This window comes from Streptopelia decaocto (assembly GCF_964273445.1).
Source record: "Streptopelia decaocto genome assembly, chromosome: 23".
Lineage (NCBI taxonomy): Eukaryota > Metazoa > Chordata > Aves > Columbiformes > Columbidae > Streptopelia > Streptopelia decaocto.
In genome coordinates, this window is record NC_138678.1 from 405,836 (window position 1) to 423,196 (window position 17,361).

At 53.4% G+C, this 17,361-nt stretch overlaps 1 protein-coding gene across 7 annotated transcripts in view; it reads right to left on the reverse strand.

The window, feature by feature from the left end:
- PHACTR4 (phosphatase and actin regulator 4) overlaps window positions 1-17,361 on the reverse strand; it is a 70,004-nt gene that overhangs the window by 14,114 nt on the left and 38,529 nt on the right. For 5 of the 7 annotated variants that reach the window (XM_082071354.1, XM_082071358.1, XM_082071356.1 and 2 more), the window contains 2 exons: window positions 1,898-2,074; window positions 1,410-1,490 (listed from right to left, as the gene is read on the reverse strand). In XM_082071354.1, coding sequence (XP_081927480.1) covers window positions 1,410-1,490; window positions 1,898-2,074 — 258 coding nt within the window. Of the gene's footprint in view, window positions 1-1,409; window positions 1,491-1,897; window positions 2,075-10,522; window positions 10,818-17,361 lie in introns of those variants that run through there. The other 2 variants (XM_082071353.1, XM_082071359.1) reach the window with 2 other exon arrangements.

Consider the following 17,361-nt stretch of genomic DNA (forward strand, 5'->3'; position numbering starts at 1 on the left):
CACTTTTTCACCTCCACTTTTCATCTTTCTGAGAAGAGCCCTGAAACTCGCGCCAGGCTGAGGTGCCTGTGCAGCCTGTCCTCGCGCTCCAAGCCGCAGGCCGCGCTGTCACCCGACGGGTGACACATTCCCACCCCCTCCCACAGCACCCACCAGGTGACCAGAGGGTGAACTGATCTGTCCGAAAAGTTATTTTGGCAGGGTGGCCCCAACTCAGAGACATCAGGGAGGACAGAAAAGGGGATAAAAGACTTCTTTGACAGCAGGGCGAGCTTTAATAAGCTTAGCTGTGACTAACTATGTGTCCTGGTTTTGATAAAAACGAGTTTCTCTTTTGGTGAATTTGCCTGTCAGCTCAAGCTTCGTATCAGCTGCATTTTCCTGGAGAACCAGATCCATGTTTCGGTAACACAGCAATGGAATGTGAGGTTATTGATGAGCACGGATGGACATCTGGAGAGAGGGGCAACGAGAAACAGGTGACCAGAAACTGACCAACGGAGTGTAACATCCCATTCACCTGATACTGCATAGAAAAGTGGGAGATCACCAGGATCTCGTCCCTTTTCCCTGTGGTGACATTAGGAGAGGACCTTGCGAGTCGTCCCCGCAAACCGAGGCCAGTGACAGACTGAATCCAGCTCCGGTTGGCTGCAGAGTCCAGTCCAGGACTTCGGGTGCCGGCTCTGCAGTTGCCGGGACTTTCAAGATTGTTTTTGTATATTTTGTATTATTTTCTCTATTTTTATCAGTAGCATTAGTAAAACATTTTTAATTTTCCAACTCTCTTCTCTCTGTCCTTCTTTCCCTCCCGATCGCCTGTGCTGAGTGGGAAGGGGGAGAGGAGGTTAACAATACATGTGCCACGGTTTTATTGTCACCCTGCAATCTAAACCCTCGACACTATGACACTGTGAAGCGTCTCGCCTGTAACGCTTTGTGGAAAACTCCTTACCCAGGCAGCTCAAAAGTCATCAGTTGGTTTATTTTCCCAAGCCTGAGGCCTCCAGAGCCGAGCTGGGGGTCGCGGCTCTCGCGGGAGCAGCACCAGGGGGACACAACGGGACAGAGCAGCTCAGCAGGACAAGCGGAGCGGGACACGTACAAGAGGGACAGGAGAAGTGACACCCAGGACACCCCGTCCCTCCCCGCTGGCAGCAGCCAGGAAAACGCCCAGGACAGACATTGCGCTTTCTTAGCGCGATCTTCCCAAGCAAACAGGCCGCCTTCCTCGCCAGGTGCAAAAGTCACCCGAGAGACTATCTTGAAAAGAGCAAGACAGGAAGAACATTCACAAAGAGCCCTTAAATTTATCTCCCGAAGAAGAACGGCTGCAAGGGTGAGGTTTTGCTAGAGGAGGATCAGCTACACAGAAACAGAAAGGAGGAGAAGTGCATTTGCAGACTCACCCTGCTCAGGGTCTTCCAACAGAACCCCTCTTTTTACCAGCTCCTCTCTTGGCTTTCGCATAGAAATCTTTCGCTCTAAAACTGATATTAAATTGAAAAAAAAAGCACTCAGCAAACAGGGTAAGCTACAAGTTCAAGATACTTTTAAAAAGGGATCCGCTGGGGGAAATAAAGGCTTTGAATTGCAGTGGTTTTGCACGGATTAGGAGGAGGGAGGAAGAACGGCACGTTCAGACCTGCACTTCACACTAGATTGGTGCCGGTGGAGCGAACCCTCCCTCCCCACAGCTGCTCGGGGAGGTTTCTTTGCAAGGAAGGAATGTATTTGTCTGAAACTCCTGCCCCATGGCAAGGTGTTTCTGGGGATGCTGGCGATGGGCTGGCACCTGCAAAGGCACATTTTGGTTCATGTTTTGGAACCCGTCAGCAGCCACATGGTGTGTTTCCCGAGCGGAGGAAGGGACACCGGCCCAGCCCCACCACTCTACCTTCCGAAGTCTCCTTAAATTTGTCGCTGCTTTTCTTTTTCCTCCACTTCCAGGGTTTGAAGATCTTGCCAAAGCTTGAAAACTTGCTTTTCCTCTTGGTGGGAGGCGTGGTGTCGCCCGATTCCAAAACATCGACCCCCATGCCGGCATCAGCTGGGGGGTGATCCACCTCTTCGGCTGCAGGGAAAGAGAAGAGACGTCACCGTGGTGCTGCGAACGGCCGTGTCCCACCAGCCCGCCCTCCACGTTCATGCAAAGGAACAGCAGGACTCCATGCCTTCACGTAACCCACCGGCGTCTCACGTTAGCTCGGGGAGGTGAGAGCGGGGTTTCCAGTGTTAACAGTGCAAAGGGGAACCGATAAAGAGGCTTTTTCAACGGAACGAGGATTAGTTTGAATTTGCAGCAGCGCAGCTTCGCCCGAGGAACACAAATCGTTCTCATCTTCAACTGGAAGCAACTGGCGCTAGACACAAGTAATTACACGAACACAAATACCTTCCAGACTGCGGAGCCGACTTCCCCGCCTGGCTCCACGCACTGAAACTACCCACCCCATTACAACAGCGGGATGTGCTAGAATGGAGCGGCTCTGATTCTTCCCCTCTATAAATACGGCCGGCAGAACCGGCCAAAAGCAACAACCACACAGGAAAGCAACACAATACGGGCCCGTGCTCCACCTACTGAGCTCCAGGTCTCCGGAGAACGACACCGGAGGACATGGAGGTGGGGAGGGACACGCAAAAAACCCCAACGCGCTGCAACAAGAAAAGCTCATATAAAGAAACAAAACTTGTGGAGCAGAATGAGAGCACGAAATGCTAAGCTGGTGACTGCAATCCTTGCTGTTTTTCTGGCTGTTTGATGAAACATAAGGGAACAGTTACAATCAGCAGAATCGGCAAAAGAACAGAAAACTCAGAGCGCACTGGAGCTAAGTGGAGCCAGCTGGGGGACTGACACTCGAGCAGCCCTCGGCTCCAGCGCCGCAAAAGATGGAGCGCCCGGAACTCTGAAAACACAAAATACGGAGAACGGAGCGCGGAGATTCCCTACGGACAGCGGACAGTGAACGGCACGTCCCGCGGGCTGGGCGCCCGGCGCGAACCGCACGTGTCTCATTGTTGAGCCTTGAAGTCGAGTGTTGTGGAGTTCGCAAGGTGTGCGGGACCATGAGCCTGCAGAACAGACAAGGCCTGGAGGCCCCATGGAGGTTCAGCCGAGAACCCTGGGACCCAGGGGTTGGGAAAAAGCCATTTTGCTCATAGGACAAAAAGCTCATAATGTATCTGCTACATACTCCAAATATCCACTGAGTACATAGAGCCAGAGGTGAAAGAGCAGATTGTCCAGGACAGGAGAACGAGCTGTTTGATGGAGCTCTACCTGCAGCGCTTCTCAGCGCGAGACCTGACACTGCTGGGTTAACGCTCGGACTTGATGATCCCAAAGGGCTTTTCCAACCAAAATTGTTCTACGATTCTATGAATTCGGACGCCTGAGATTTCGCAGTGAGGAGGCTTTTCAAGTTTGCTTATTGGTCGTGTTTATTTTCTTCTTTAAAATCATCTCCCTAGCAGCAGGCTCACTCAGAACCGCTCAAAAGCTGATGCCAGCCAACGTTTATTTGAAAGAGTCAGAACAACTCAGCATCTGAGCTGCCTCAAAAAACCCAAATCTGGCTTCATAACAAGAGAGAAATTGGGTGGAAAGTGACATAGATGTCAGCACCGATCTGCGATTTCTGCAGCTTTATTCTGTGATTTTCTGCCCGGAGGGAGGGTGGGTACAAGTGGGGACAAAAAAACCCAACAAAATAGCATTTCAAGCTCCCAGGAACCCAAGAGGAATTGTCTGCATGCTTAGGGGCGCTTTCTTTAGAGCCTCCAACATCAGCCGTTGCGCTGTACGTGTAATTTTCAAATGCAGCGTTCACTTTGTTCCCCCAGTTTACCAGGGACAAGCTGGGGCTCAATTTGGATCCCAGAGGCGTTTCCATCACCTTTCCAAGGAGCAGCCGGAGGCCGTCGCGCCAACATCACTTTGTACACATCCCCTCCCAAACTGCTCTTAGGAACGGAACCTCTGCCCTCCCTGCCGCCCGAGGTGCCGGAGCGCTGCGCTAAGCAAAATAAGTAATTAAAAGAAAACTCAACCGTCAGGCCGGCGGGTTAATGAAGGGAGAGCTCAGCAAGCTGGGATGTTACATTTCCAATTAGAGGGAGAACGACGAGCGGTTCCCGGCACCTCGGGGCAGCTGGGGACACCAAAGAATGAGCCGAAACTGCAGGGGAGATGCGATATCCCCACAGGGTGGGGAGAGCCCGGGAGCATGGCAGAGCCTCTGGAGCCGTTCTGGAGCCGTTCCGGAGCCGTTCCGCAGCCCGGCTCTGCCCGTCGCATCAAATACCAGCTCGGGGCGGAGCTCCACACCAGCTGCCCCGGTGCCATTAATTGCAATCACGCAGGTTAATGCAAACGCCGGGTTTCACAATGACGTTCCGCATCTACACCCAACAGTGCTTCTTGTGGGCTTGTGCTGTGCGCCTCGTCCAACAGGAAAACACCCGTGGCTAAAAACAGCCACGGGAAAGGTGGAGACAGCCAAACCGCGCACCCCCTCACGGCGTCGATCCACAGCCCAAAGCGCTTGCGCCATCCCTTCTGCTCTGTGTAGAACAAAACTCAATACACGTTACCGAACAGGGTGAACATCCCGAGACCACCAGTCCCCACCAGGCAACACTGATGCTGTGGATGCCATTTCTGTCCCTGACACCAAATGGGATTTATTCCAATACCAAATGGGATTTATCCCATGCTGCACTCTTCCTTTTACCGTCCCTAATTACCACACGGACACAGACATGTAAAACAGTCTGTTGTGATGCAATTACGAAGCACATTTACTGCTAATTAGCGGGTGGCTCAGCAGCTGTAGGTGTGCTTTACTGATCTGCGTTTTAAATAACCTCATTGTGCGGTGATTGTTCACATTAGATAGCGCTGTATGCTCCAGCAGAAAAGGACCTTCCCTTCCCAGCCCGTTTCCAGCTCCGATTTCCATGAAATGGTGCAGAGAGGATGTTATTGCCCGAGCTGCCCCTGTGGCGCAGGGACCCGGGCGGGCTGGACGCTCCGTGTCTCCTCCTGCTCTGCTCCCCAGGTACAGGGGTCCCTGAGCCGCTTTGCGAGCGAGGCTGAAACCCCTCGTACCTGAGCTGCGCTCTGGGAAACTGCTGAGAACCCACAGCACACGCTTTGGGGAAAAAAGAGTGAGATGGGTTTTACCTGAAGGGTGAGAGGCATCAGGAAGCCGATGGCCTCACCCAACCCAACCGAGGCTGTTGAGCTGCATGGCAAGGCCATGCCCAAGAGACAGCGTCACCTTCGCTGCGATCCAGGCTGGAAACCCATTTAAAACCCATTTAGAAGGCCAAGAGCTCACCAACACACAGGTCTCTGCTGGGCCCCCCACCAAAGCACGATCTTGTTCAACAGTTCTGCAAGAACTACGGGAGACTTGATGATCTCAACAGTCTCTTCCAACCAAAATGGTTCTATGATTCATAGAATCACAGAATGGAGTGGGTTGGAAAAGCCCTCAGAGATCATCCAGTCCAACCCTTGGTCCAACTCCAGTCCGTTTACTAGATCATGGCACTAAGTGCCATGTCCAATCTCAGTTTAAAACCCTCCAGGGCCGGTGAGTCCAGCACCTCCCTGGGCAGCCATTCCAATCCTGACCACTCTCTCTGCACAGAATTGCTTTCTCATCTCCAGCCTCAATTTCCCCGGGCAGAGTTGAAGCCCGTGCCCCCTTGTCCTATTGCTGATGCCTGGGAGAAGAGCCCAATCCCCACCTGGCTGGAACTGCCCTTCAGGTAGTTCTAGAGAGTGCTGAGCTCAGCTCTGAGCCTCCTCTTCTCCAGACTGAACCAGCCCAGCTCCCTCAGCCTCTCCCCATAGGGCTTGTGTTCCAGTCCCTTCCCCAGTCTTGTTGCTCTTCTCCGGACCCGCTCCAGCACTTCAATCTCTTTCCTGAGCTGAGGGGCCAGAACTGAACACAATACTCCAGGTGTGGCCTCCCCAATGCAGAGCACAGGGGAAGGGTCACTGCCCTTGTCCTGCTGATCACGCTATTTTGGATACAGGATTCTGTAAGTTCCCCATTCCAAAAAGTGACCCCGAGGCAGGGAGAGCCCCACGGAGCCCCCGTCGACACCAGCACCACACCTTGGTTGAGGAAAGCCCCAGAATAAAGCACCTACGGGAACTTCTGCAGGTTGCACCAGGCAAGAGATGATGCCCTGGAGCACTCAACGGCCACATCTGGGACACAGCTGGTCTGCGGACAGAGCTGTGACATGGCTGGCACCTCCCCGATCCTGCTGCCATTCCACATCTTTGTCCTGAAACACTCACCATGCTCCAGTCCTGCTCCACTGAAACCAGCAGGTGAATTTGAGCTGTTGAAACAGCAGATTTGCATTAACCTGGAACGTTTAGACCGAAATAGTCTGAGGAAACGTCCCAAAACGGGCAGAGCCTGGAGAGCCGAGGCGGCAGAAAGCGCCGGCGGCGCCTGGACGTGATTCTCCAGCAGCTGCTCCTCCAAACCCTCTCCCCGCTCCGCACATCTACACTCAAATCTTGCCGTTAAAACGCAGACAGAAAACCCCCTGTTCTCTCACCACACCTTGCGTTAGGTGCGAACTGTTGTGCAACAACATGGGTGGCGCTGAGCTGCTGCTGTCACGGTTGTTTTTCCAGAGAAGAGAAACCATTTCAACGGGAGAAACTGGAGACTCAACACTTGGGCTCCACGCTCATCGCACGGTCGGTGCTGCGTGTGTCACCTGCTCCCAAAGCTTTGTCCGGCTTGGGGCAGCCGTTCCTATTCCATATGGCAAAGGGTCAGTTCTGCCGCTCCTCCCCATGGGTCAGAACCAGCAGAGCCAGGGTGTGCAGATCAATTAAAAATATCGCCCGTGTTCAGATCTTTGTCACGCACGTAGGCTGCTCAAAACAGCGAGCAGCTGCCATTTAGGAAATACCAACATAGACGTGTAATGGTGTGAGGGAGAGAGAGCCATCACATCAGCAAATAGAGTCAACCCCCATCTGCAGAGATGAAGCCCCAGAACACGGGTTCGTACAGCAACGCACTGCCAGCCCAGCAAAAGGCACCGGGAACCAACGCGAATTAACACAAAGCGTTTCCTTTATTAAGGACCATCTGTCAAAGCGCGATGATACATGAGCTAGAGGCGCCTCTGATGCGCTTTATTAAAAAAAAAATTAAACGCAAACTGCATGTAGTGTAGATCACCACAGAATTAATCCTGTGAATATTTAAGCCATTTCAACTCAGGCCACACAGCATCCAGAGCCAGCGCGGCTGTGGTTTATCTGTTTTTTGACTGGCACACAGAATCACAGAATCCCAGAGTGTCAGGGGTTGAAGGGCCCTGGAAAGCTCATCCAGTGCAATCCCCCCATGGAGCAGGAACACCCAGATGAGGTTACACAGGAAGGTGTCCAGGCGGGTTGGAATGTCTGCACAGAAGGAGACTCCACAACCCCCCTGGGCAGCCTGGGCCAGGCTCTGCCACCCTCACCCCCAACAAGTTTCTTCTCCTCTTTAAGTGGAACCTCCTGTGTTCCAGTTTGCACCCATTGCCCCTTGTCCTGTCCCTGGTTGTCACCAGAAGAGCCTGGCTCCATCCTCCTGACACTCCCCCTTTCCATCTTGATCCCCATGAATGAGTCCCCCCTCAGTCTCCTCTTGTCCAGCTCCAGAGCCCCAGCTCCCTCAGCCTTTCCTCACACGGGAGATGCTCCACTCCCTCCAGCATCTTGGTGGCTGCGCTGGACTCTCTCCAGCAGTTCCCTGTCCTGCTGGAACTGAGGGGCCACAGCTGGACACAAGATTCCAGGTGTGGTCTCCCCAGGGCAGAGCAGAGGGGCAGGAGAACCTCTCTGACCTACTGACCACCCCCTTCTAACCCACCCCAGGTCCCATTGGCTTCCTGGCCACAAGGGCCCAGTGCTGGCTCATGGTCACCCTGCTGTCCCCAGGACCCCCAGGTCCCTTTCCCCTACGCTGCTCTCTAATGGGTCATTCCCCAAATTACACTGGAACCTGGGGTTGTTCCTGCCCAGATTCAAGACTCTACACTTGCCCTTGTTCTATTTCATTAAATCTTTCCCGCCCAGCTCTCCAGCCTGTCCAGGTCTCTGATGGCAGCACAGCTCCCAGTGTCACCACTCCTCCCAGCTTGGTGTCACCAGCAAACTCGCTGACAGTCACTCTATTCCCTTGAATATTCCCCCACCATTGCATAAACTAAAAATCACCTCAACACCCAAGCTAAAGACCCTAACGAAGCAAGACTGAAGGCTGGGAAGAAATCAAAGAACTGTACTCCAGATGCTGATGATCTGTATTATATCGCTATGTGCCTGGAAGGAACATGAAGAAAATGGCACAAGCCTTGAAGGAGGAGGGTCGGGGAGCCGCGGGACAGGACCGCAGACCACTGCTGTTTGGAAAACACTGCAAACATGCTGCTTTTCTCCCCAAAATCTCTCCGCAGACATCCAAGAGTTGCTGGAACACACTTCAGCTCCAAAAGATGCATCTCAGCGCTGCCTACACTACCACAGGCTCTTTGCCCCAAGATGTTGAGATCTGTTAAACTCTATATTAATTAAGAGACATCCTTGCAAAGGAAACAAGCATCAGTATTTTGCTTTGTGACAGGACACGTGCAGCGTGTAAATCATGAGCTTGAGCCACATTTTCCACCTGCAAACCGCAGTTCACCCAGCACCTCATCCATCTCCTACCGGAGTAGCTACTACAGGGGTTCACACCCCCCGAGTCTCTGCTCCTGTGAGCTCCCCAGGGTTGTTCTGTCCCCGGTCGTAGCCTCCGGGCCACCGCAGCACCTGAAAACGCATTGGAAATGCCGCTATAACAGATTTTTGGGCTTGTTCCCTCATGGTGCACGAGGGGCTTTTGCTGAGCAGCTCGTTTCCCAAGAGGTGCATGAGAACTTGAGCTGCTCATCGCACACCGAGGCAGGTCCTGCAGCCCAGCCTGGACCTCAGCGCCCCCGAACCCTCCGTTCCAAACCGCATCGATGCGCCGGCCGAGAACGATTCACTTCCCTCCTCCTTGGCTTTGTTGTGCCCGGCAGAGCCGGTAAAGAATCCAAAAAGCTTTCAAGTAAACAGCTACAACTCAAGAAGCAAACAAAGAGTCTTTTGAGAGAAATGCTGTTAAGGTGAAAGTATAAAAAAGGCGCTTTAGGTGAATATTTCTAAGCTTCCTATAACAGCTTTAAAAACTCCATGTGCATTTCCCGAGTGGTCCAGGGAAGACGCGAATCCTGACCTTAAGCAATAAAGTGCTGTGGTCACAAACCAGCCTCAAATAGTCCCAGCCTTCCTTGTCTTCTGTACGTTCCTAATCACAACCTTCCCAAGTCTTTCCTGCCCAAGTTAAGACACGAACCATCTCTTCAAGGTCATGATTTATTGAGGATGAACGATGTGCCATGAGAAGAGACTTCTGATAGGAAATGTCCATTTGTGGCAACACCAGGTGTGCTGGTCTCCAGCAAAGGACAATGTCATTACACCCACTGCCCCAAAATCACCACCGTCCCTTGTGCTTGACGACAAAAAGAGCCCCAAACTGAACAGGTCAGCTCCGAACAGCACAGGAACCCAAGGAGAAGATGCTGTTAATCCCATGGATGGTAGGACTGAAGTTTTACTTTTCCCACTCTCTCAATATCACTTATTTTTAGCAGCTCTTGAACGAGACCGGATTGAACTGGGGGTGGGGAGGAGAGAATCGCTGGTTTAATCTGAGCCCTAAAAACACGTGGTAGGTTCAAAGTTATAAAAATGAAAAAACAGGAAAAAAATCATACATATCTCAGGGAGCTCTCCATGTGCAAACGTCAAGTGTTCCTCTAAAAATCAGATCATTCCTCTTTACAGGTCCGAGTCCGCAGCTCAGCCCTCCCAGCTGACTGTGAGATAAAGGGGAACGGAGCGATGTGTAAGGGCCGTGTGGGGCAGCCCCGGCGCCGGAGCGGCTCCGGCACCGACAGCGCTGCCCTACGCGCCGTGTTAACCCAGGGGTGTTTACTACAGCCTGCCAGCTGCTCGCAGAGCGCAGAGGAAACAAGCTGGGGGAGGATTGCCAAGCCCCTTCCCTCCCCAAAACCGCTCCAGAAAATCGGCTGTCACCGCACACAACAGCTCCGACCCTGGCAGGTGGTCAGAGCTGCTCCTGCCCCTCTCGGTGAACTTTAGTGCTGTCCAGCGCTTTGCAAACTCCTGTCCCTGAACCTGCCCACGCGGGATGGAGTTTATCCCTAAAACCGCAGCTGGGAGCCCGTCCGGAGAGGACAGAACGCGCTGCACAGCGACTGCATGTGATGCGAGTAGGAGAAAGGAAGGAAATGAAGCTATTTCTCGGGTTTCTGTCCGCAGCTGCCGAGCCGGGCGCAGGTTACACAAGCCCCGCGTTCCACTCCCGCTTCACCTGCGATCCTGCCCGGCCCCACGCTCTCCCCGTCTCCCTCGCCCTCCATTACTCACCCAAAGCAGCTGGATTTACCGGTCTCGAGAAGCGCGGCTGCCCCATCAGATTCTCCGGGAGGAGGCGGGAGGGCGAGAAAGGAGGAGAAAAAAAGTCTATCCTGAGAGAGCACTTTAGTCTTTCCAAACGATAGATCCAGGCTCGGCGGAGGGGACGAGCCCACGAGCGAGGCGGCCGCCAACCCTCAGCCGCGGGCCGGGCCGGCGCGGGTCCCGCCGTCCCCGCAGCCCATGGTGGGACACGGGGCTCTCCCCAAAGCGCGGCCGTGGCGGCTCCGGCTCCCCTGGCGCAGGAATGCCTGTCATTCCAGAGCTGGTGGAAGCTCAGGAAGGGGAGGAGACAGCAGCCATGCTCCAGCCCCCGAGCCGCACAGCCCGCAGCACCAACACCCCGCGCTCCTTCCTCCCGCAGCTCGAGGGGAAGAGAGAAGAGCTGAGAGCGAGGAAAGAGCTCCCGGCAACATAAGCCAAGGAGACGGGGTGTTCTGCTCAAGAGGAGGCTGGTATGTCAATGCGCGGAGGGGTTTCGCCTCCCAGATGGGATCGAGGAGGTAAGAGTGTTCCCCCCAAGCCAAGGGGGTGATGAATGAGAAACCTTAAAGGTTTCCTGCTCTGTGGTGATGAACAGGGGTGGGAATGATGTGCAGGTTTCACCCAAGTCCTAAGACAAACGTTGATGAAAATTTAAACCATCCAAGCGGACACGAGGAGCCGCGCGGTGCCGAGCGAAGGGAACGGCGGACGGAGCGTCTCAGCCCACACGCATCTAGCCAGGTGTGTAACAAAAATACAACTCCACAGCAATTCCCCTCACTGCCAAAGCAGCAGGAATGTCGGAGCAGGGCGCGTGTCTTCTGCCATTTGAATTTAACAAAGGCAAATTTAAATTAAACAACTAAGAGTTTCTTTTTTATAGCAGATCTTGATGGTTGAGGTAACAAATATCCCCCTCACCAGTGGCATTGCGATAAGAAAGATCTCCGGAGTTTAAACGTGTCCACTTGGATTCTTTACTTTTTCATCAAAATTTGTGTTGGGACTGTAGTGAATGTACAGATCACATCACCCTGTTCACCCCCGAGTGCGAACCTTCAAACATCCAGGAGCTCCAGCTTAACTTGGGGGAAACGGAAAAACCACGTCCAAAAACATACAGGAGCTGGCTGCAGCGCCACACCAGCGAGCGATTGGGAACCCGAACCCATCTGACAATCCACAGTTCTCTCCACCATAGGAAAATAGTGGTTTTTAAGACCAAGATTTAACACCAGCTTTAACACCAGTTTTAACACCAAGCTTTGTACAGCCCTCAAGGTCCCAGAAGCTGCAGTGCTTCCATATCGCTGAATATCACCCCAGCAGGCAGGAAGGGTTCAGGACCGCGGTGCTACCAATACTAAACATCTTCTATTCCGGGAAACAACCAAAATCCAGATTGTCGATTCAGGCGGCAAACACCGGCCGCATGTCACCAGTCCTGCAGCCAACACACCCCCAAAAAGGGGAAGGTGGTAGTTTGGTGATCTAATAAAACTCCGCCTAAGCCACAAACACACCTGGGAGATGCTGCTGGTATTGGCCCCTCCACACTGATCCACAGGCGCACTCCACCTCGTCTAAGACTTTGAAACAAAGAAAAAAGCCATTTAAATACCTTCCCATCTGGCAGAGACCCACAAATTCAGTGACAGAGGCTGAGAGACTTGTCCGAGTCTGTAAATCCCAGAATCACAGCACCCAGAATGTGAGGGGTTGAAGGGCCCTGGAAAGCTCATCCAGTGCAATCCCCCCATGGAGCAGGAACACCCAGATGAGGTTACACAGGAAGGTGTCCAGGTGGGTTGGAATGTCTGCACAGAAGGAGACTCCACAACCCCCTGGGCAGCCTGGGCCAGGCTCTGCCACCCTCACCCCCAACAAGTTTCTTCTCATATTCAAGTGGAACCTCCTGTGTTCCAGTTTGCACCCATTGCCCCTTGTCCTGTCACTGGTTGTCACCAGCAGAGCCTGGCTCCATCCTCCTGACACTCCCCCTTTCCATATTGATCCCCAGGAATGAGTCCCCCCTCAGTCTCCTCTTGTCCAGCTCCAGAGCCCCAGCTCCCTCAGCCTTTCCTCACACGGGAGATGCTCCACTCCCTCCAGCATCTTGGTGGCTGCGCTGGACTCTCTCCAGCAGTTCCCTGTCCTGCTGGAACTGAGGGGCCACAGCTGGACACAAGATTCCAGGTGTGGTCTCCCCAGGGCAGAGCAGAGGGGCAGGAGAACCTCTCTGACCTACTGACCACCCCCTTCTAACCCACCCCAGGTCCCATTGGCTTCCTGGCCACAAGGGCCCAGTGCTGGCTCATGGTCACCCTGCTGTCCCCAGGACCCCCAGGTCCCTTTCCCCTACACTGCTCTCTAATAGGTCATTCCCCAACTTACACTGGAACCTGGAGTCAGCTGGAAGGAGGGCTGGAAAAAAACATCCCTGCAGCTGGAAATGCTACAGAACGCTGAACGCTGCAGCTGGACCTGCCTGGCTTACAGGACACGAGTGCCATTGCATTTAATATCGCATTTGCTGTGAGTTAAGAGGGCACAAACAGAGCAGATGACGCGTGGTCGGTTAAAGCACAGCAGCACAAGTGGATATGCCTGAGCTCTTATTTCTGTGGTAGTAAAACGTGAGACATTCACTTAAATTTCAATGAAAGAGGTTGAAACGGATGCATCTGAACTGACGTCCAAGAGCGCCCGCAGCTCCAGCGCCCTGAAAACAAAATGCAATAAAGCCCCTTTGCATTTCCATATCATTGATCAGGCCCTAGGAACCATCACTAAGAGAACAGCAAGACTGTTTGGCAAAGGCCAAAGGTGCTTGTAATAAGGTTTGTACCAGAAGCGTTAACGCTGGGCTGTGGTCCCCAAGGAGCGAAAAACCCACATTGCAAATTGCAACTGGGTTTGGACTTGAGACGTCGCATCCGCCACAACCCGCTCCTCTTTGGGACAGAAAGGACAAGAACTCCAGCAGCAGAGATGGCAAAGCACAAAGAACAGAAATCCAGCCCAAAAGTGGGTAAAGGAAAGTCCACATTCCAAGCACGGACAAGTAACAAGCGTCCAAAATTCCCATAGAAATGCAAGAAGGGCCATTTGACATAGCTGAAAAACAAGGAATGAAATCTTTACTTGCTGAGGGACAGGTGTCCTTTAGGAGAAGGAAAAGCTTGGAATAGCAAAGAGCGACAGAGCTGATAGTCCCTTCAGCCTTTTCTTCTAAAATGCAGTACCCAGGAAATCCCAATTACATGAACACTTTGCAGGATCTCAGGAGTCAGATCTCTAAATCAAAGCCAGCGAGACGACGGGTCACGGGTGTAAACGCCCAGTGGGTCCAGCGCTTCCCTCGGAAGTTTCATTTCCTCCCCATCCAGGCCGGCATCCCATTAAAAACCCACCATCCGCATGTTAATAGCCTGGAAAAGGAACTCTGCTGGATTGTTTCACTTGAAGAACCTAATGGAACCCATAATGAGCGCAAATATTAGCTCCTCTAATAAAGGCGCTGCTGTTCGCATGCCGGTTCACACCGACGTGAAACGCCGCATTCATCGGCCGTGACTCAGACGTTTCTGTTCCGTGATTCAGCCCCGGGAACATTAAGAGGGCTCTTGCACGGTCCCGTCCGCGCAGCTGGGGCTGTTTGAACCCGGCGATACTGGGCGTTTTCCTCCAGAGCCCATCGAAGGAGCCACCGGGAGCTGCAGGAGGTTTGAGGCTCTTTCCTCGCTGGAGATGCAGCGACCCAGGTTCCTGGGACCATCTTACCAGGGGGGTTGGAAGGGAGAAGAACAAGCGGCAGCGCCACGACTCCGCATGCATTTCACCACAATCTGCTTGCTAGTAACCACCATCAGAACAAGGAGGATACAAACCAATATATATTATATACAGAACAGCTCCGGCTACTGACAAAGTGACCGTTTCTGGGCTGCGCTCTGAAGCGGCGCTTTGGCAGAGCCATCGGTGACCCCGGCACGGCGAGGGGAGCGGCGGGGAGGCCGGGCGGTCAATCTGATACATCACGAACGCCAACGCAACGTGACGCTCGTCCTCTCTGCTCACGCGGTATCGAGTCAGCGCGATAGCCGGGGTGGAAATGGAAAACGGTTTATTTATAAGGCGGCTGGCACGGCATTGTTCAGGATCTGTGCGCCTGGATGAAAGGGCGCAGCTTGGGATGAGCCAGAGGTGAGGGAACCGCTCCCGACCCGCCTGATTTCCTCCGTCCTTCCGGTGACATTTCCAAAAGGGAAACTCCTATTTCCCAGAGCATTCCTGTCCCCTCGGCCCCACCAATTAGTCAGCACGACCTCAGATCCACCACACCTGGGACTGTCTTGGTGCCACCACGTACAGAACTATAGAGGCATTTTGGTTGGAAAAGATCCTGGAGTCCAACCGTTCCCCACCCCGGCACTGCCCCACGTCCTGAGAACCTCAGGAGCAGCAGCAGGTTCAGCCCCACGTTTGGGAAGGGACAATAAAGCCGAGGACACGCTCCGGGAAAGGCTCCTGAGCACGGCGGGCGGCTGAGGACGAGAAATCGCTTCATTGTCACCAGGACTGGGCTGAAGGAAATTGTGCAGTGGTCTTGGGGCCAAGAGGAGAACAGGCCAAAATACCCCCCGGCCTTGTTTTCCACCGGAAAAAGCGCAACTTTTAATGAAAGCACATCCTAGGCAGCACTAAAAGCACTTCAATGCCTCCTCACCGTCCACTAATTACAACATGTGCTAAATATTTTGTTTACGAGCAAGGGAATGCTAAGGAATGCAATCCTGACAAAATTAAAGATTTGGTCACATCTTGGCTAACTGGATCCCCGCGGTGACTCATGTGCGGGCGAGGGAACCTCCAAAGCTGACGAGCTGCTTTCGGGAGCACCTTGAAACGCTGGTGAGAGGCCGAGGGAGGCACAGACACAGGACACGTCCCAGCAGGGACCAGCGCGTCCCCTGGGAGGCAGGATGCCTGTCTGCCACTTCCAGCGACGTTATTAGCAACACATCCAGCAAAAACAGAGGAGAAAATGACATTAATTATTCCATTGTTTCGCAAAGCAACAGGCACGGCGTTCAGCTTAATTTCTGTTGAACCCTCTCCCGCAAAAAAACTAAGATACTTGGAGAAGAACCCATAAATTAATACCACCTAAGGCTTCCCATTGGAAATCACTGGGGATAAAGAACAACAAAACAAACAGAGCTTCAGCACTAATCAAAAATATATCCCTCTCCTTTCAAACCACCACCCAGCACGTGCTTCTAGTCCAGCACAGTACTCAGCCCTATATAAGTTGGGGAATGACCTGTTAGAGAGCAGCGGAGGGGAAAGGGACCTGGGGGTCCTGGGGACAGCAGGGTGACCATGAGCCAGCACTGGGCCCTTGTGGCCAGGAAGCCAATGGGACCTGGGGTGGGTTAGAAGGGGGTGGTCAGTAGGTCAGAGAGGTTCTCCTGCCCCTCTGCTCTGCCCTGGGGAGACCACACCTGGAATCTTGTGTCCAGTTGTGGCCCCTCAGTTCCAGCAGGACAGGGAACTGCTGCAGAGAGTCCAGCGCAGCCACCAAGATGCTGGAGGGAGTGGAGCATCTCCCGTGTGAGGAAAGGCTGAGGGAGCTGGGGCTCTGGAGCTGGACAAGAGGAGACTGAGGGGGGACTCATTCTGGGGATCAGTCTGGAAAGGGGGAGTGTCAGGAGGATGGAGCCAGGCTCTTCTGGTGACAACCAGTGACAGGACAAGGGGCAATGGGTGCAAACTGGAACACAGGAGGTTCCGCTTGAATATGAGCAGAAACTTGTTGGGGTGAGGGTGGCAGAGCCTGGCCCAGGCTGCCCAGGGGGGTTGTGGAGTCTCCTTCTGTGCAGACATTCCAACCCGCCTGGACACCTTCCTGTGTAACCTCATCTGGGTGTTCCTGCCCCATGGGGGGATTGCACTGGATGAGCTTTCCAGGGCCCTTCAACCCCTGACATTCTGGGATTCTGTGATACTGAACAAACCCACCACTTTACAGCTTTATACAGATTCTAAATAACCGAGTCCTTTGGCAAAGAGGTAAGTCCATCTACGCCACCTGTAAAACTGATGGGACAAGCTCCGTTCAGCACTACACTGGAGATTGCAAATTAACAGCAAGGACAGCAGTAAATATTAAACCTCTAAATAAGATTAAATTGAAATTAACCCTCAGAGGTAGCGGTATCTTTATCTCTAGCAGCCAGTCTGCAATGTATAGATCACGGTCCACAGGCAATATCCCTGCTCTGATTCATTAAAGGACTCATGACCCCAAATTTCTCTTCCTACCTCGAATCCTTCAAGGCGACGAGCTACAACCGGAGCTGCCGGCCGCTCTGCCCACACGCTGGCTGAGCAGAAAGGCAGCGCCATCCCTCTGCAAACGCTTCTTTCTGCTTTCAACCCTTCACAAAAACCTCAGCACGCGCACTCGCTCGTCACGACCGAAGATGAAACCGCAGCAAACCACGGGAACGTTTCCCCTGCCACCCCAAAGGGCTCACTGCAGGCAAACCGCACCGATGCAGCAAACGGTCCCTCAGCACCTCGAGCTCCTCAGGCTGAAGGTGCTTTTTGTCCAAATGACGGCGTTAGGCAGCCGGTGCCAGCGCATCCCACCGTTCTGCCCCCGGTTCGGCTCGGGGGACTCACAGAGCACCTTGGTTCAGCAATTGGGGAACCCCCAACCCCCCCGCACCTGCTCGCCCTTCGTTATTGCCCAGGCTGGAAGCTCCGGATTGAAATGCAAGGCAAGCTCGGCACACGGG